Source organism: Ischnura elegans, chromosome 12 (assembly GCF_921293095.1).
Source record: "Ischnura elegans chromosome 12, ioIscEleg1.1, whole genome shotgun sequence".
In the NCBI taxonomy this organism is placed as follows: domain Eukaryota; kingdom Metazoa; phylum Arthropoda; class Insecta; order Odonata; family Coenagrionidae; genus Ischnura; species Ischnura elegans.
Window position 1 is genome coordinate 7,827,972 of NC_060257.1, and position 21,396 is coordinate 7,849,367.

Consider the following 21,396-nt stretch of genomic DNA (forward strand, 5'->3'; position numbering starts at 1 on the left):
TTGCATTTGAGCGATCGTTACATTTCTGGTAATCAAAAGTGAAAGCTTGAATATCTCACGCTATGATCGAAAAGCACTTCCAGCTATGTTAACACAATATCAAGTGTTAATTTTTGGAAGAACGTATATATATATATATATATAGTTTAAGTGCCAAAATAAAATATTTCAATTATTATTTTGTGCAATGGCATTAAATAATAATTACAATGGTTTACGTGTAGCACTCCCTGTTTTAGAAAATATTGTCAGAGATTGCGTCATAAATGGCAGCAAAATTAGAAGTAATTGTAACTATGACGATTACTCTTTCAAAAATTAATTGTAGTAAATTTGCAATTTGACAATTTAACAATAAGTTGACAATTTAGATGTAATTGAGGCCGATTACATTTTTTCATGTTTTTCTCATCACAGTACGGAAGGTAATCCAGGCAATAGACAATTTTTAATACTTCGTGTTCTAGATGTACGTTATGGAGACAGTTATGAGACATTATGAACAAACATCGAGAGCTATGTAAACAAAGTCAACTTGGTAAAATAATATTCTTTGGATACCGTTACATGACTCTTGAATTCGCTTTGTATATAGCCTGTGGTACTCCGACTAACTACAAAGGTTGGGATCGTCAGACATAGATATTACTTTATTAGTCGGATCCTTCGAACGACATTAGCTTCATGAGCACAAATAATCGGTTGAACTAAACATTACCGAGTAAAACATTATGTTCATAAAGAATTAATGAAAGAATTCCATCTATTAAATTACTGCTCATTTGAGAACGCATTGCTAATATTGTAGTTTTAAGAAATGCAATTTTTTCCTTACGCAATTCAAGAGAATTTTTGGAGTGAACTTAAAAAAATTACATTGTCTTCCTTCTCCACTTCTTGATTTATTTTTCCTTTAAAAAATAGAGTGTATTTCGTCAGTTTGGTTGATAAAAAACCATTCTTTGGCTATGTTTCGGATTTCGGTTTCAATTAATTCCAAATTCATAGTTTAGTATTAGTTATATGGGTGCATCATAATTGCTACTTCATCCTCCAACAATTATATTAAGCGGAATGAATATAATAATAGAAATTAAAAATATTAGCATGATGTCTTTAGGATATTATTATTTCTGATGCCTACTTATAGTTTACTATAATTAACTACAATAGTCAGAGGATTCATCCAAATATGAGATAGCATTAACGATGCACCTAATGGACAAATTGTAAAACTCCCTCTTAAAATTATATCGATTTTGTTAAATAAACATTGAAATTTAAGCGATGCACCCTCATATAATTATTTCTACGTTACCTTCAAGTTGGAATTTAACAATGTTATCCCCTATTGCAATTCTTTCTTAGTCCTGAAAATGGGATTCATAAAATTTCGAAAAGTTGGCAAAGAATGATTTTATAATCGCATTAACTGGCCAACCAAACTCGATATTTTTAATGGATTATTAAAAAAATGGAGACGCAAATAAAAAAGAGATTCCGTTATTTTAAAATGAAAACGGGGTCAGACCACGGCTCACATTTCGCATAGGATAAGCAGTATATAACATATAAGCATGAAAGAAAAACATGAAAACAGTCCACGTACAACGGGTGATAACCACTTCGTTTAAAAATAACCCTATTCAAATACGGACGCATGGCTGTGAACGTAAGCACTTCTGACTCATATTCCATAACCTTAGGAAGCTAGATGGAGTTCCAAAAAATATCTTGCATAAAGAAAAGAATGCATACGGTATAAACCCTTAAAAAACGAGCTTCAATATACACATTAAAAAATGGAAACTGTTCTGTTTTAGAGTGGGCTTTTAAAAATTCGAAACGCAAATTAAAAAAAAAAGACTCAGCACGTTCATGACGCAAGTGTGTTAAGTACACGGCTTATTTTACGCTAAGGATATGAAGTGTTAAACATCTAAACATGAAATGGAACACATCAAAACAGTCTAGAAACAATGCATCTGTCTACACTCCGTTAAAAACCCTTTGAAAATAAGGAAACATAGTCTACATATGTCTACTTCTATGTTGGTGGGTTGGGAGTTTACGTAGTACCTCGAGAACAATAGCCTTCCTTAACTAAGCCTGAATAACACCATCATTTTTTTCCGTCCCGTCCGAGCGATAGCTCCAGCGATCGCTCCAATGATGCTTGAAAAATGACCGTTTCACGCGATCATTTTTCGCGATGGCTCCTGGTATATAAATCCCATACCTGGAAAATTGTGTGAAGACCTGACAAATAAAATGAATTCCAGTTATATTAAACTTATGATATTTTTATTATTTGGTTGTTTGACAGTGATCAGTACAATTTGTGCATACAACGTATAGTTAAAACTTGTATCTTGCGTGATGATTTTTTAACTTCAATTAACTGTTGTATATTGTCATTATTATGTAGGTATTCAGCTAGTTAGGATGGTGTGTTAACTATCTTCACAGAGTGAGGAGGTATTGTGCATTAATATAATCACTATTTTCAGAGTTGCCATATCGCTGTTTTTAGTCGATTGCCACCAAAATGAAAATTATTTAAAAATGAATCAGTTGAGCGTTAGTGTCCGTAATGTCATCTTAACCAGTTCTAGTCCGTAATATAACGACTACGTCATCGGTCCCTGGCGATGACGTAAAAGCAGTTAAACGCGGGTCAACAAAATTTATTTTTGCGGAAAATAGGATCTCGTTAATCCAATGTGTATAGGAAATGAAGGACCCATGCATTTAAAAACGTTAACGAGGTCAGGCCGAGGCTTATCGCTTACGTTGGATATGCTGAAAATGACATCCAAGCATGAAAGAGAAACGTCACAACAGTCCAGGCACTACGAATATATCCACTCAGTTTGAAAACCCTTGCAAATACGGACCCATATGTGCATCACTTACTTGCTGAGTTATGAAAGCTAACGTACCTCGAGAACAAAAGCCTTTGAAAAGCTCAACCCAGTTTCCGTAGGTACATTAATAATTAAACAGTTCCCTCGCTAGCAGCAAGAGGTAGCCTCCCTCATTTCCGTTTGTCTTTTGTTTCTCATAGCAACACACAGCCAACAGCAACTCACATAAACAATTGTTCCACTTAAGCAATCAAAACGAGCGCTTCAATGTCCGTTACAACTCAAATGTCAACACGATACTTTACGATACATGATTAAGTGTACATTAAAATAAATTTGAAAAGAATTTCTGCGTATCAATATACGAAAAAAGATTGCTCGTGCAGTCATAGTCCACGTTCATTCCTGCTGAATGTAAGGGCTTCATAGCTTTTTTTCTCTGTGCAAACATACGTTTGGCTACCAGTGAACAACGCCAATCGACAAACACTTATTTCAATTACCTATTGCCGATAGAAGTACTAATAAAACTCATACATTTTTTACAGAGAAATATCTCAGCACCTCGGCGCATGACTGCACATCAATTTTTTTTCGTACTGCCCAGCGAATTAATTTTCTTAGAATGTGTTTTTATTTCCATTTAATCATGTATTTTACTGGAACATGATGGTTTTTGAGTCATAACTGACTTTGAAACGTTCGTTTTGATGGCTAAAGTGGGACAGTTGTTTATGTGAAGTTGGTCGACTCCGCTGTGTTGCTATGAGAAACAAAAGAAAAACGTAAATGAGTGAGCTACTGCTCTTGCTACTGGCGAGGAAACTGTTTTATTATTTATGCATGCCTATCCTTGGAGTATAATACTTTGCACCCGTGCGCTTGAGTGCTTACAAAGTTAATTTTTTCCTGCTCAGTGGATAGGACATATCTTGAGTAATATTGATTACGTGCGGGTGGAATTCTGTACTTCAGACAAATCACTTGATAAACGTACTTGGGCTATCAATTAATCCTTGTTAAGAAATTGTACGATTCCGTCTGAAACAAAACGCGGAAAAAGTTCATTATTCGCCGTTTGATCTTGAAGACGACGGTTGCTGTTCATTTCAATTGAATAGACCTCTGGACAAAATTTTAATTTGCCTTCAAATATGTTCTAAAAAATCAACAAGGAACGGTAAAACGTTTATTATATGTAATAATTTTCCATGGAATGTTTTTTAATCGCAAAAAGGAAGCTTTTCTCATCAGCAGACACTCGCACCTCAATACGTATTTCCACTGGCTGATGGAAATGTGACGTCAGCTCATACAATCATGCGGCGGTACCATGAAATCCATGAGGGTTCGTCGGATTTGCAAGGAGATCTTCAGCACGGATCGGCACTTCGTTAGCGTTTCACTTTGAGAAGTGAACATAATATCGCCGTGACGTGCTTTTCCGAAGAGTGAAAAAGTTACTAGGGATATTATTTTGCTTCTGTGGGCATCATGGATCCTGGTTTCGATAAGGGAGACGCGAGAAACAAGCCTAAAATTTCAACTGCCTCAATGTTTACATTCATTAGTAGAAATAGTAACTACATAAATTCTGAGACCCGGGGAGTGAAGATGGCTAGGTGAGTAGATCGCCACGATTGGAATTAGGGTATTAGTTGATGTTAACGTTTCTAAATCCTTTTTTCACATAGAGTCGAACGAGAAGAATACGGCGATGATGCTATAGGTTACGTGCAAGTTAAGCGTGATAAAAATGAATGCATCGTCCGTGCTCGTATTCGTAGGTTCGATCGAAGGCCTATGTTGTTGAAGCTCGGCTTTTGGAGGAGAGTGGCGAAAGCGAAGTTGTGACTCTTTCGTGTAAGGATTGCATAGCCTGTTTGGGTACGCAAGACTTTACTCTTATATATGTAGTATTGTATCTTTTTTATTTGGCATTTTAAGGTAAACAAATTTTCCCGTTATTTATTCGTGTAAAACAACCTGAAGAAATTTTTAAGTGGTGAAATCTCCGATTTAGTAGACCTAACAATTAGTATTTCCCGAAGTGTGGAAAATATAATACGGAACATTTTCGTAGTAGCCTTGCTCAAAATTTCACTTTTAAGTAACTTATTGGGATAAAAAATTCCCCTTTTTCTGTTGATGTTCCTTACATTCTTTACCTACAGCAAAAATATAGGAGATAAAACTATCCGCTTATTATTATTACATTTGTTACCTGTCAAAGAGCTGTAGGGTTCTACGGTACTTATTCATTTGGTTTTGTAAGCATATATTCGAGTTACTCTAACATAGTTAACTCCAGTCTTTCCCTAGTTTCATAGAAGAATTACTTCAGTTAATGACATTAGAGTTTTCGTAGTAAGTACCAATAAATCAAGAAACTGAAATTCGTCGGCACTTATTCATCCGAACAGTTCGTCGTTCACCGTCTTGGGGGACCGTGTGAAAATACTTATTTGAGGCATGTCCACTAGTATTACTGCACATAGGCACAATGCAGTACTTATAGCTACGCTTCGACAAATCGACGAAATACGTACGACAACAAAAACGGCGTAGTATCCACAATATCACTAATTCTTTACCTCCTCTACAGTAATGCGCACGGACACGAACAACTCTATTGCATGAGCTGACGTCATTCAAGATGGCAGTGGTGCGAATTACGTTCTTCTTGCATGGCAAGTGACAGCTATTTTAAATGCTCGAAATAAAAAAATGTAAGATTATATGGCCTAAGTGTTACACCAGTTAGCTTAATATTTATACGTACTTTTCAGAAAGGTCTTTACCTTGATAGGTGTCCAGAGGTCTATTGCAAAATTTTATTGTGATTATCGATTTAATATTGAACCCTATTTAAGTCGATAAATAAATTAAAATGAGCGACAATAAATATCAATTAATGCAATAGCCACAGTAAATATAGTAAAAAAATGAAAACATATAGTTACAACTGGTACCATTTTCCAGGCCTGTAGAGAAAATAAGCAAGGTTTGATGAACCAAACGGAAAAAATAAATAAAATAACGAATAAGTTATTGAAATTATAGTTTTCTTATCAGGGTGAAATAAGGGATAAAATATGACGGCATTCTCTTGCTAGTGTATTGGGCCACCGCCGGCACGGTTTGAAACCATATTTTATTTATTTTTTTAAATTTACTGTGGCGATTGTATTCACAGACTTGTTTCGTCGATTTCTTTAACCTTTCTAATCCAGAGCTGCATCTGGGAGAAATTGAATTTCAAGATTTTTCATTTTAAAAAGGTGAAAATTTTCTACCCTATGATAATAATTGTTGCAGATAAATATTTCCCCTATTGAACTTTGCAGCACAAAAGAGCAGGCAGTTTAAATCTTTCCTTGATAGAGCTGTTACTTAGCTGTTAGAAACGTTACTTAGAAGCATCATTGGGTTATAATGGGTTAATAAATTTACTGACTTGAAAAAGGTGTATTATTAAACCGGTAATCACTATAAAACTACGCAATTCAAGTAAAATGAACCGAAGACGTCGTCTTTAAGGTCAAATGGCACATTATCTTTACATATTCTTTATCCGCGTTAGATATATGACCGGAATGATTTCTTACCAAGGATTAAGTGATAGCCCACGTGGTCTTATCGGAGGGATTTATCTTGAAGCACAAAATGAATCTAGACACAACAGAGGAATTTCTCGAACTTTGGCCTGAATTCAAAGGTTTAACGTGACTAGCGAAAGCATAAGGATTTCAGGCGAAAGATTTATTACTTAATTCATAAATTTCATAATTCTGAACTGAAATGAATATCACAGAAAAAAACTCGGTATCGATATCTGTGAGACCTACCTTTAAAAGAAATCAGAACACTAATCCTTGTGCTCACCTTAGTTCGAGATAAGATGGAGATTTATGAAGGAAGGTGCAAGTTTATACTAACTTGAAAAACCCGCTCAGCAGCTCAGAAAATACCTGAGTCAGTATACTGACCTAAATTCTTATAAAGTTAGGTATATTTCCACTGTGATATCGTTGTCCTTCGTTATCTTTATTATTGGTGCTAATGAAAACTCCCAATGGACGGTAATTCGTAATCTTTTCCCAAGAATGCCAAATCTCGAATAAGTACAAAAAGGCAAGCTAAAATGGAATTTACCCGAGCACAATTCATACTTAAACATTATTTGATCCCAAAAAGGGTGTGATTGCGCAATATCATGGCTAATACTCGCTCAAAACTCTCGTTTGATTAAGCTCAAAGATAAATTGATACAGACAATGATAATCACACATTTTAGTCTAAACTTAGTTATTATGTGTCCTAAAAAGATCCAGAGCATTAAATAAAATGTCGACAATGCTGGATACTCAATAAAAACCGTTTTCATGGCAACTACAAAGTGCATCCAAAAAATATTTGCGTTGCCATAGTTTAGTAACTAAGGAGTTCCGATCCCATGTTTATGGGCCACAAATGATTATAACTGCTACCCTAACATCTCCTGAAGCATTGCATATTCCTCCAGGTCATACCGTTTATATCCCATGGTAAAGGATCAAAATACGTTGACACTGCGTGATATCGTCATTATCAGATCGAAACTGCGCGAATTTATGCCGAAAAAAATCAACATAATATTAGGATCCCACTATACAGACTGATCCACTGGTCGTGTGTCATTTTTGATCTCTAATTTTAGTAACTTTGTATCGAGCAATATTCTTCAAAATTGGCATATTTATGGGGAAAGATCCTACGTTTTGCTGAAAGTAAGCAATATTTCACAATTGTAACCTCTTGACCCCACAATGTGGGTCCAAACCAAAAATTTAATTTGCCTTATAGGGTTTCAATGTTAAAAGAGTGGAGATAGGAAAAACTGAAAATTTCATTCATTAAGACATCAATTCTTGGGTTTTTGGATACGAGAAAACCGAAAATTACAACTCTATTCACGCAAATCCAACCGTTGACCCAGTGAGGTCACAGTTAAGGTCATAGGGGTTAAAAAGAATAGCATACCAACGAAGGTGTCGAACCATAGGTTTTAAAGGGTACCCAATTCATTGGTATTGTCCAAATGCTCGTCTTATCTACTGTAATTGACCTCCAAGGCTAATACAAAGGTCAAAGGTCGTAGAGGTAAACGTCGGTCCATCATGACAACCAACGTGATGAAGCATAGGTTTTAAAGAGTGTATTTCCAGGTCTGGTAAAAACAATGAATTAGGAGAGATGTTTTTCCTGTATTAAAATTCGTTTTTTGCACGATCAATAAAGGACTTTACTAATTGCTGGGCCGAACTTCGTTGAGGCATATCCTTTTTATGTGTAAACGGTTTGTTTCCTAATACCCCCGGATACCTACTGAGGTGGCTTGCGGAGTATTATGTAGATGTTAGTTGTAAGGAATAGTATGTAGTACTGGCTCAAGTATAAAGAGCGTCGCACCCTTCTGATAATAACTCTTAGCCTTTAGCGTCTTAACGACCGGTTACCCGCCATACCTGTACGAGAAATTCGTAAGAAAAACTGAAGTACATAATATACCTACCCGAAATCATACCATTGACCTCCATATCCCAAAATATCACGCGCCTCATATGAACAAATCGTTCATATAGTAACCGCCTCACGAATATGGAACTCTCTCCCAGCCCAAATAAGAAGCAGTACAAACGTCAATAAATTTAAACATAGCACATATGGGTTTCTGTAAAATGCCTCCTTAACCTCAATTTGAATTCCTTTTGTTTATATTCATGTTTAGCCTAATTATTATTATTATTATTGTTGTTATTGTTATTTTTATTGATACACATGTGAATAAATGGCTAACTAAATTTAGAATTGTGCTAAATCACAGTGTTATCCTAACGTTTTGGTTTCTTTTGGAAATTAAAAAAATTGCTTGTTTGACACTATTGCCATAACGAATTATCATCTTAGATTCTTGTAATTAGTCTGTTATATCTGAGATTTTTTATTTATTTTTTTTTCTTTTGTTGAAAATGTTTTGCTGATTTATTTCATGCTCTTGGCGATCTGTACTGGTTGCATTTGTCTGTAATTCTATTTATTTACTTCTTTTCTTCTATTTATCTATCAATGCTGAAAATGTAGAAAGCCGTACATTTATTTTCTCATGGGCCTCAGTGCCCACGAAAATAAACGAAACTATTATTATTATTTTTATTATGTAGTATGTAAAACATATTTTTTATGGCGAATTTCACCGTTTGTGTATAGGTATCTGCACCCTTACGGTTGACTGCGCGCAATATCACGCATCAGTGCAGTGTTTTGGTGATCTAAAATATCCAGAAAGGATTGCGTCTGTGAGTAAAAACCCTCAGAAATAAAAAATATTTTCCTCCTGTAATACCCTGTGCACAATCAAAATTATTCCATTTTCGGTACAATATTTGGAGGAGGCGACCGACAGCTGAGGTCATTTGCGCCATGAGGGAAGGGTAGGTAAGGAAGGGTGGAGAGAAACCTGGCGTCGGCATAAGCTACTCTTGACGAAAGGCGCCAAGGGGACTACGGCTTAACGTCCCATCCGACGGACAGAGTGTTGCACTTGAAATGTCCTCCACACAGCGTTCAAGCAGGGCAGTCTCTGAAAATTATCTGCCTCCGCCGGGATTTGAACCCGAGCCCACAGGGTGGGAAGCCAACCCTCTAGCCACCATATCCCCCGTATTCCATTTCCCTTCTTTTAGCACGTGTCATTAGAATTCAACGCATTTTTCCAGTTTTCGCTGTACGTTGCGTACAACTGAAGTCGATCATTCCAAACACTCGCTGATTGCCCTGAGTTCTTTTCCGGATGACAGATATTCCATGAATATTCCTGGTTTTCCCAGTATCATCATTTCACCAGAACGTCGTCTAATATTTGTTTTCCTCCCCCTTTTTTCTTCCATGTCCGCATTGCAGTTGGTTGGCGATGCGTCCGTCGCGCAGTCCGTGTTGAGTCACACGGTGGCCGGGGCCTTCCTCTCCGTGAACGTGGCCTGGGGAGTCGCAGTCATGATGGGCGTCCTCATCTGCGGTGGAGTCTCCGGTAAGAACTAACACACACTCATACAAAAAACAGTCATTTCGACTTATTCCTTAAAAACGACAAGGTTTATAAAAAAAACTAGCCGGCCACCCGGCGTTGCTCGAGAAGGATATTACCCAGGCCGTTTTCCAATTCGCAATTATTCACCCTTCGTGCACTCTTCGATCGTCAACTTACGGATGTGAAGACAGCAAGGGTGGATCCAATCGGCGAGGGCGCAAGGGAACAAAGGGTTAAGTAAACATGAAAACGCGGATGCTCCCTCGTAAACGTGCCCTCGTAGGAAGTGGACGTGAAAATGGCGGCAATGGAAAACTCTGACATCTTGAACTGGAGTTTTAAGTAATTTTGACTTCATTATTTGAGCTCTTTTACGTAATATTATATCGGCATTGTGAATTGTTGCTCTTCACCTGCAAAAATATAAGTGTGAAGGTGAAATTGATTCTCAAACCAACCACTAAAAATGTCACTACCCCGTGCGTCACATTTCGTTACTGTCAATAGTTCACATTATTTCCGTTCACACTTTATGGCGCCAGTTGAGCATTAGTAAGGGAGCAGGGTGCAAGAGAGAAAGGGAATGAGTGCATACTACTTGGATTAGAAAACGGCCGTAGAGAAGAGAAAACTTAGAACTATGAATTCAAGGCCATGTTGACCTCTCAATAAGAAAATATGAAATAACCCAAGAATTAACAAGATTCTTCGGAATGCTCGGCTAAAAGGGCAGCAGGATTATTCGTGAACGATCAACCTGTGAACGGTGAAGTTGCGGGAAACGGCAGAGTTGGAATTGAAAGTCGCCAAATCGGCCATCACTTTGCACAAAGTGCGCACTAAGATATACAATCATGCAAAGTGAATGGGATGTTATTAGAAGATGGAAGAGTAATTAGAGGTCGGGGAACGGGTGCTAGGCTCATTTTCAGGGCTCGGTAATGAGAAAACGACGCAAAGGACCCATCGGACACAATCTATAGTTGCAATAAAGACTTTGGGAGCATGAGATGCACCTTTGTACTAACTTTGGTTACAATCCGTGCAGCCGTATGGAAACGTATAGCGGACTGACAAACAGGCACCTTCTTTTATATATGTTTATACTTTACATTTTCAATTTCCCTGACTTTCCCATTATTTCCACTCCTATTTTTTAAACCCATTCCCGCCCACCGAATTTATAAGGCTGCACTCTACCGTGCTGGGCAAAAAGAGCTCTTGATGACTACCGAGATCTATTATGTTTCCAAATTGTTACAAATATGCTGCTTGATGTATTTTTTAACATATTACGTCTGTTACTTTACTTTTGAACGACACACTCCTACTCATCATCACCAGTAATTGGCTCGTTCCAAACAAAGACTTTCCAATTTTAATTTTCGTAATGGGAAATTTTAAAAGGAGGGCAAGTGTTATTGATATGTAAAAAAATTTGGGCAGGAGATCTTTATAGAGTCATTGAGGACAGAAGCACGAATTAAGGGTATCTTTGAAGGAGTGAGTCATGTGTAGCAACAGACAGACCAAGGTAACATCATATAAATGTTGTTTTCTTTACATGGGGCCAAAGTTATTTCCTTTACTGCCCGCTAAAATTAAAAAAAATAAATCACCAAATAAAATGTTAAGACTTGCCAAAGACTGGCTTTTCTCTCAAGAAATAATTGAACATTTACTTTGATGTTATTTCTTTAAAACAGTCATGCATTAATTATTGCATCATTCTTTTCTTTTACAGGCATACATTTTTGTTATTTGATTGTGGCTCAATTCTGGTCTTATGACCTTGTAGGCCATCTACAGCTCCTTCTGTTTGTTATTTTTGTATCCAGATGTAAGATCAAAATGTTAGAGTTATTAAATTATTATTATTATTATTTTCCTTTAAATGTTCTTCAGTTTTCACTGAGTTGTTTTAGTGCAAAGAGCACGGGTTCTCACCTAGGAAACTCTTTACTGTTGAATTGCGTTCAGAATTTTTCTCGTGATATGACAGGTTGAAATAATTACAGCCTTTTCCAATTTGATGAATGTATTTGGATGAATGTTGAGTATTTTGAAACTGTTTTGTTTATATATTTTGGGATGATACCGGTAGCTGAGATGACAATTGGAGCTATATAAATCTTTTCCATATTCTTTTTATTTCTGTTGCCAATTCTTGGTACTTATTTATTATTCCGGCTATTGTCTTTTCGATGTTATGCGACAGTGGCGCAGCAATATCATCTGTGTAACACGTTCTACATTTCTTGTCAATCAACATTATATCTGGTCTATTATTAACTATAGTTTTATCTGTTTGGATAGGCAAATCGTAGTAAATTTTAAATGCGCTATTTTCGAGCACTGTTTCGGGGTGGTATTCATAGTATGGGGTATTTCTTTCTTTTTAATTATTATTATTACTATAAAGTATGCATTGGTGATACGACGCGGAGGGAACTACCAATAAGATTGAAAGAGCCTACATTCGGCGCAAAAAAGGCAGAACTCTGAACTTGAAGCATTTGTATAAAATTCTACCGAAGCTCCATGGGGTTGTGTGATATATCGTTCTGCTCATTGTTTAGTCGACCATAAAAATAAATCAATAAACAGCGTTTAACCGCAAAGGCTTCGCTTCTCCGGTCGACAGAGAGTAAAGAAGAACACGCGAAAAACTGTGAGAATGGCGAAAAGGTCGTCCTCTTCATCTCGTCATTGCAATGTGCCTGCCATGTGACCATGAATCCCAAGTTCCAAGTTTCCCACTTCCCTGGGTTAATATCCTTACCGAGGAACGCCGAGTGACCTGCTAGTAACAAATATTTTATCATCGTCAAAAACTGCTAAAAATGCACATAAAGTGTTAATCCTTTCTAACCCAGAGATGCTGCTGGGAGAAAGCAAATTTCAAGATTTTCCATTTTGAAAACTTGAAAAATTTTCACTCAATCATAATTTTCGTGGGAGCTAAACATTTCATCGTTAAAATGTACACCACAAAGTAATACTTAGATTAGATATTTCCTAAATAGAACTGAATATTTATACATTTTTAGTGTTGCTTAGAAACAGCATTGGGTTAAAATGGGTAAAACAGATGTTAGCGTTACGCTGCCTAAGAATGTCTTGAGGCTCCCAGCCTAGCAATTTTCAATCGAAACTCTAATGGCATCACCAACTCGAGAAAAGTGGGCGGAAACTTTCACATTTCTGTACATCTATCCTATGATAGCTTTGTTGAATTGATGATCAGTAATAATAATTCGCTATTTTTAGTAAATATACTTTTTTGGGCACTTTATTGTCTTTGTTATTTTATTCCATTCAATTCTTAAATTTTAATGGCAGCAATGATAATGAAAAATCATTATACAAACTGTTAGTGGGAATAAGATTAGATTTGAAAGAATTGGAATCGGAATCGAAATAAGTGGCATTGACTCATTCCTACTTTTGATGCGGTTCCGCTATACAGGGTGTCCCATTTATCTTGACCACCCGAAATAAATTTTTGTCCAGATGCAAATTCAAAAATGTGTCTAGCAAATGTTCATTGGCGGTCAGGGGGACATTAATCAGCATGTTTACCTTCCTTGTAGCTTTGTTATTTGCAAAGATATGAACAGGAGTAGTTATAGGAGAGGAAATGAATTGCCGAATAAAAAATATAGAATGCCATTTAAAAAAGACATACCGCTGTTCATATCTTTGTAAATAACAAAGCTAAAAGGAAGGCAATCATGCTGATTAATGTCCCCCTGACGGCTAATGAACATTTGCTCGACACATTTTTGAATTTGCATCTGGAAAAAAAGTTATTTCGGATGGTCAAGATAAATGGGACACCCTGATCATATATGTGTATGTGTGTGTATACATACTCGTTGAGTGTATTTGTACGGATATGTTTCCTTATTTTCCAAGGTGGTCATATCAACCCCGCGGTGACCCTGGCCATGGCTTTGATCGGCAAGTGTCCATGGAGGAAGGTCCCGTACTACTTGGCCGCCCAGTACTTGGGCGCTTTCCTCGGTGCCGCCTGCACTTACGTCGTCTACTTGGGTGAGTCCACTATCATAGATAAAGCAAGAAAATCTTTCCGTTTACTAAGTATTTTAGTAATCTTAACATATCTACTAAGAGGCTACCTAGTTCTCCCAACGCAAGTACTCCAATCTCCGAAGCCATTCTCCTCCGGGTTCCTTGAAACTAAACCAATTGATTTAAAATTTTGTGCATAGATAAAGTGCCAGCGAAAAATATCCGTGAAGTCATAGCGAGAACTGAAGTTCTAGATTCAAAATTTCAAAAACACGTGAAAATACACTGTTGAGTGATAGTAAACGTATTTATATAACATAGAATATGGTGATATATAAAAAAAAACCTTTAAGGTCTTGGTAGATATAATACTGGTACGTGAAAAGAAAGTGCAGAAGTGCACGAAATATGAAATTACCGAAATATTAAGAGTAAGGATTACAATTTTCCTGTTAAAAATCATAAAGTATTTTCCGCATTCAATAATATCAATCCATCTCTGCGTTGCTTCTACGATGCCCGCTGAGAAGCGAAGAATATCCTGGTAAGCATGCTACCAGCTAACCATAGATGTACGGCAGACTGCATAACGGTGATAGCTCTAATTAGCTTACTACACTACAGTGTCGTCGCGCTAATCCAAACGCGTTATATCCGAATTTCCGCTTAATCCGAACAGTCCCAAGCCGAATTTTTTTCAAAGGAAAGTAACCTTTCGGTTATTTACAGAACAGTTATTTCTTTAATATTTATACCTTTAAAACTTCAAATTATTCCTTTATTTACAAATTTTAAAATATAGCAAACATTACGTACAGTACTCAACACTGTTTTTAAATTAAATAACAGTAATATGGAGTAATGGCTGCCAAACATACCAGGCATATACATGAGGGACACCCACGGGTTGGTGTGGACAGGTTAGGGTAGGGCTGACCCCAGACTAAGACATGAGTGTGAATCTCATACATTCAGAGAAAGGGGGAATTCAACCCTCAGGTTGGTGTGGATAGGTGAGGGTAGATCTCATCCCATACTAAGTAATAAAAGTGTGAATCTTGCTTTCAGGGTAATAGGAGTTGCAACCTGTTGGTTGGTATGGATAGGTGAGGGTAGATTTCAGCCTGTAGTAAAGCAGAGAAATCTTAATTTGATGGGAAATTGCTCCTGCTTCCTTGTTATTTTCCGTTTCCACTCCATCTCGCCTGAAAGCTCAGATATTATTCACATGATTCAAGCTTTAAATTAAACACAAACTGGTAATAAATGAGGTTTTAATATAACCAGCTTGTGAATATATTTAAAGAAATATAGCAGGCAGTTAAGTTTTCTGCTAATACTTATTAGAACTTCAAACTACCACTCTTGAGGTACGGGAAGAGTAATCGTGTGATTCAGGCTTTACCAAACTCTCCCAGAATGAATGAGGCGAAATAAATTTGAGTTTGTTTTTGTTTTCAGACGCCCTGGACGCCTTTGATGGCGGCAACAGGACAGTTGAGGGTCTGCACGCCACTGCCGGAATATTCGCCACTTATCCGGCCGGACACCTCTCACTACTCATCGGATTCGTCGACCAGGTGACGCAATAATCTATGACTGGTGATGCGTGAAAATCGTATATGCGATAAATGCGAATTCGATGCGATTAACCCTTTCTAAACCAGAGCTGCTTCTGGGAGAGGTCAAATTTTAATATTTTTCACTTTGAAAACTTGAAAATTTTCACTAAATCATAATAGCAGCGAAATATAACGCTAACTGATTGCATCCAATAATGGGTACTCCGCGAAGTTCTCATTGACAAACTGTAACACCAAAAACAAAAACGACTCGCACTCAACCTTATTTACACGGAAAGGGGGAAAGATGATGACAGGAAATGGCGTAGAATCCCCTATCTCGGTCGTATATCCAACAGAACCGAAAAATTATTACCAAAAGATCAAGTGAAAGCTGCCTTCTACAATAAAAATACACTAGGCAAACTGTTAGGCAGTACCAAAGACAAAATTAGTGCCGGAGAACACAGCGGAGTATATAAAATCCAATGTAATGACTGCAATTCCTGTTACATAGGAAAAACTGGACGGAATTTCAACATCCGGGCCAAGGAATATCGTTCATGTTTTATTAACAACAAACAAACCTCACACTTTGCCAAACACCTCTTGGATTCCGACCACCCAAGCGATTTCGAATCGATAATCCTACATAAAGAAAACAACGGCCCAAGGCTTGACGCACTCGAGCAGTTGGAAATTCTAGTGGGCCAAACCTCACCCAACATCACATTAGTTAACGAGCAATTGTATTCTCAACATTCACCACTGTTCAATGTTTTTTCCGAGAAACCATCACGGATGCCACTCACCACTCCATAACACCCCTTCCCGTATTTCGTGATCATACACCAACCCTCGGCTACCCCGTGCAGTGACCCATCAACGACGTACTTCCCAAATCTACCTGCCCTTCCCTCACCCCCTCCCATTTTCTCCACCTCCACTCCACCGCCCCTCTAACGCCTTCAAGGGTATAAATTCCATGTACTGATACTTGTAATTGCCAGATGATGATACGCTGTATCGAAACCCGTCGCAAATATATTTTATTTTGTGGAACAGCGAAGTCTTTCTCTTAACCTTTGTGCATCATGAAAGAGTTCCATCAGGTTACGCCAACCACCATCGCATTCATAACGCCATTACAATTTACACTACAAAATAATACGTAGTTTAGATATTTCCCAAATAGAGCAGAAAATTTGTAAATTTTTGATGTTGCTTAGAAGCTGCATTGGGTTTTAATGGGTTAACGTGAATAAATGCGAGGAAGGTGTGATGACAGGACTTTCATGATATTTAAACGGCAAATTTGCCTTTTCGATGGAAAAACTCGTAAATTTAGTGCCGAGTCTACCCCTCACTGCGCCACTGGACGTTGGGCCATACTAATTCATACATGGCTACATGTATTTACATCGACAGCTACTCGAGAATTTGAGAGAGAATCCTGTTAGCTTCTGCGATGCTAAGCAAATATTTCTTGCCATCTGCCCAGTAAAAATTGAGTTTGGTAATACCGCACTCCACACAATCCGGACAGAGGTTTGCAGAGAGGTTTTTCAACCAGTACTATCTAGTTGTGACGGACAGACGCAGCTGGTTGAAAGAAGGATATTTTGAAACTTGTTCAATGTTGATGATTAACTAGCGTAAATGATATTCAGGCTACTAATGTCAATTTGAATTACCTATTTACTTTATGTGTTATTCCTCAATTTATTATTGTTTCACGCCATAATTACGTAAACTATTTCGTATTTTTTCAAATAACTATGTTTCATCACACTTTGTCGTCAACTACTAGTGCTGCATTATGAAAATAAAGAAAAAATAGATGCTAAAAAATGCTATAAATTGTAATTGAAAGTGCTAAAGAATTAAAATGAAAGAGCTATTTTCACGTACAGGTAACCTCTATCTGTGAAAATAATTTAACGTCAGGTAACTTATGTATTTCACCTTTCAATGGTATTTACCGATAACTCTATTTTCAAATACCAGTTTACGCTTGGCTTTCACACATACTTCGCTTATGTATACCCCAGGAGAGATCCCGAGTAATGATAATCCTTTAAGTATTTTACGAACTCTGTATTTGAGCACTTGATATTTGGATCCCGTTAGCGACGTCATTCCTTCTTGAAGAGATTTCCTTTTCCCAAAAGTTCATCACCTCCATTGTTTTGTTCTATCCCCCAAGTACTGCACCATTTATTGATGGCAGTGAGGTCCTTTGCTGATACCAATATATTGCACTGGCTATCAATTTCTCTGTAAACAATAACGTCATCTGTGAATATAAAGATATTTCGCGTGACCATGGTGGTAATTTCATAAATGTTAAGAAGGAACAAAAGATGGCCTACTACAGTTCCTTGGGGTACACCTGAGGCAACTTGCATATTATTTTTTGTAGGAGTAAGCAAATGGAATACGTATGACCATCATTGTGGGGGTATTTATATATTTAGTTGTAATTTCCATTTATCGTTTTTTTTTCTGCAGGTGATAGGCACTTTCCTGCTCTTGCTCGCCGTGTGTGCGATAACTGACAAGCGGAACATGCAGGTGCCTTCTGGACTGGTGCCGCTGCTGGTCGGGTTCGTGGTGATCGCCATCGGCGCTGCCTTCGGCTTCAACTGCGGGTACGCCATCAACCCGGCCAGGGATCTCTCGCCTCGCATATTCACGGCCATCGCAGGATGGGGACTCGAGACATTTACGTGAGTATTCATTTTGGTTGCCGTTCTCTATTCCCTTTCAATTTCTTGGATCAGTGTGAACGAAGGAAAAATCGCCCACTCGTAACTGTTCTGTTACAGAAATGTGATTATTTTGCCTAAGAGTTAAATACAATTTGGGGGTTATCCTGGCCTTCCAAATTAAAATGACCACATTAAAATAGCTGCTGGATCATGAAATGAACCGTTCAATCGTTCAGAAAACAACAATGACTGATAGGAATGAACCGTTCGCGTGGAATTGAGCCGTAACTCGCAAAAGCCAAAAAATAACCGTCAAATAATACCCGTAACAATACCTTCCTAGCAATACCTGTTAGCTTAATCGATTTCTATTTTATTTTTCTTGGCCTCAATTTTTTATTGTTGATTAATATCTCGGAGTATAGGTCTAAGAATAATATGAAAAAAAAATTACCAACGGTTCGATATATTTTTTAATATCTTTTCAGGGCTTTCTTTGAAAAATATTTGTTAACTGGTGAGAAAACCAATCTATGAATCAGTAAACAAATCTTTGCAAAAAAACCCTAAAGAAGATATTAAAAAAATATCGAAACGTTGGAAAATAATTTAGCAATCCATTCATCTCCTATCATATCACCTCTACTCCGAGACGTCACCAATCACCAATACTCGTAAGCGGCTAAATCTGTGACGTCATCTGAATGTGAGCCCAAATTCGGAAATACGTACATGAATCCCCGTGGTCTTGCGGGAGCGGTGATAATTTTTGGCATTCCTCTTGCTTCTCGCGATTCAACTGTTTTCTTTCTTTTACAGCTACAAGGCGTGGTGGTGGGTGCCGATCGTGGGCCCTCACGTTGGGGCCGTTTTAGGGGCCTCCTTGTACGCCTTCCTAGTTGAATTCCACTGGCCGCCAGAGGGACTCTAATCGCACCGTAACGACAGCGGCGAGGACTTCAGACGGGTAAGCATCTTAACGACGATTACAGTGAGGGTCTCTCTTGACGATCGCTACTCCTAAGCAACCAACCCTCTTCATCATCATAAGTGAACATTCTTAGGATTCATCTACATCTACATAATACCCCGCAAGCCGCCTAAAAGGCGTGTGGCAGGGGGTGTTAGGACACCAGCCGTTTACAGCTATAAAGAAAGTGCTCTACGGAAATTACGACTAGCATTTATTAAAGTCCTTTATGGTTCGGGGGAAAAACGAATTCCCATATCTATCCGTTCGGCAAAACATCTCTCTTAATTTATCGCTTCTGTCAGACCTGGAAATATAGTGTGGCTCTAATATTATGTTCTCCGTGTCGCTCTTAAAGATGTCCATTCTCAATTGTTCAAGGAATCTAAACCTAGCGCGCAGCCTCCGAGTCTCCAACGGCTCCCAGCCTAATTCGCTCAACATCTGGGTAACGCTGTCTGTACGCCCGTAACGGTTTTTGACGGATTTGTTTGGGAAGATTCGTTTGACGCAGCTCTCCATTCCTCTCTCCTTTCTGTTAAGATTGCTTCTTCAATCCATGCAATGGTGACATTAAATGAAAGAATAATATGATAGTCTTCGGCGGACATTTGTGATGCTTAATGCAATCGAAAGTTACTTATGTAATTACATTGAGGGTTTCTTAAAATAAAATTCATTTTAAATGTTCAATAATATAGTGTAATTTGTAAATATGGGCATTTAATAAGTAGGTTTATTGAGAAGAAAAACTGTCTGTATGATGTGGAGACTACTATTAGTTAAGAAAACTAAATAGAAGACCAGTCCTGGCAGATTAGACTTCTTTACTTCTTATTCCCCTGTTAAGAACTCAGAACACTATCCGCTTACCTTTCCATAGTGACGTATTTCTTCTCTTTTAAATCCTTTATAACTTGTTCTATTCTTGTACTATATTATCAACGCTATTTTTGTTCTATGATTACTGACATTGACCTAGGGATAATGTAATTTCAAGTTCTCCCTTTATTATAGAATTATATATCTATTTTTTATGTACACTGACCTTTAACAATTTTCTTTCCTCTTACTCCTTATTCATGGACTTTTTTATACACTTAAAATTCCTTTAAGTTCGTATTAATTTTATTCATTCCCTAAATTTGATTCCAGCCACCATTCCAATCATTTCCAGGTCCAGGTCTGTCACGTGAGCGTACACCTAGTCAATAAATCATCCGGTGACAAGAGTACATCCAAGGAAAAGGCAGATATGAGGATTGACTTCACCTCCAGTCCTTATCAACTGCAAGAAGGAAACGATTCATCCCATGAAGATATTTTAATGAAGCTTTGCTGTTTTCCAGCTGAAGCCTCGACAAGATATTTTACCTCACTCAATATCCTTCGGTGCCTCTACATCCAACAATACTCAACAGTGATTGACGGCGAGTTCGAAAGCGCCAATACCAATTTAACATGATTGTTGGCGCGTAGATATGACAACGGTATCGTGTGACAATTTATGAATTACCAACAATGGAGGACACGCCTAACGGTAACTCGACGCGTTGATGACTTCTGTACCATGAGCAGTGGCGGATCTATGGGGGGGGGGGGGGGGACTTTAGCCCCCCCTTGGACATCCAATATACACTAGATAGAATGGCAGTTTTTGTGCGTACCCGCAATAATTCTGGGAGTTTACCCCATACTTAGCCCAGTACAATTGGAAATTCGATGCTCATTTTTTTTAACTAGGCAGTGACCGCTAGATATCTCCTCCGTTGGAAGTAGTTCGAAAATAGTCTCAAGAGATCGTTGTCTGGCGTGTTCAAGCTAACTTGATTATTGGAGCTTTCAAACACGGCCTAAGATACTGGCAAATTTTGCGTTAAGAAGAAATGTGCAGCTAATCCCCACACCTGAATCCACAATATCAAAGTGGCGTGAGTTATAAACTATCGAAGTGTGTTCTACCTCACTAAAAAACGAGAATCCATAATGTAAATAATTACATATTTACTCCACGAAGAAAAATTGTAATCAAATGTTTATACTCAATTTTATTGTAATGTTCCTTTGTGAAGTTTCATCATGCACGAATATGCCTATCGAAAAACTAAAGTCGACCTTCACTCCCAATAGTACACTCATGACTAACATTACATGGAAACGCGTAGCTCGTATCCTAAGAACA

The 21,396-nt window shown here is 37.7% G+C and overlaps 1 protein-coding gene across 1 annotated transcript in view; it reads left to right on the top strand.

Moving 5' to 3' along the window:
- LOC124169218 (aquaporin-7-like) overlaps nucleotides 1-21,172 on the top strand; it is a 77,178-nt gene extending 56,006 nt beyond the window's left edge. The window contains exons 2-7 of the mRNA XM_046547741.1: nucleotides 9,810-9,936; nucleotides 13,855-13,992; nucleotides 15,433-15,551; nucleotides 18,045-18,262; nucleotides 19,064-19,211; nucleotides 20,392-21,172. Of these exons, the coding sequence (XP_046403697.1) occupies nucleotides 9,810-9,936; nucleotides 13,855-13,992; nucleotides 15,433-15,551; nucleotides 18,045-18,262; nucleotides 19,064-19,175 (714 nt within the window). The 3' untranslated portion in view covers nucleotides 19,176-19,211; nucleotides 20,392-21,172. The remainder of the gene's footprint in view (nucleotides 1-9,809; nucleotides 9,937-13,854; nucleotides 13,993-15,432; nucleotides 15,552-18,044; nucleotides 18,263-19,063; nucleotides 19,212-20,391) is intronic.
- Nucleotides 21,173-21,396: the final 224 nt, after the last annotated feature.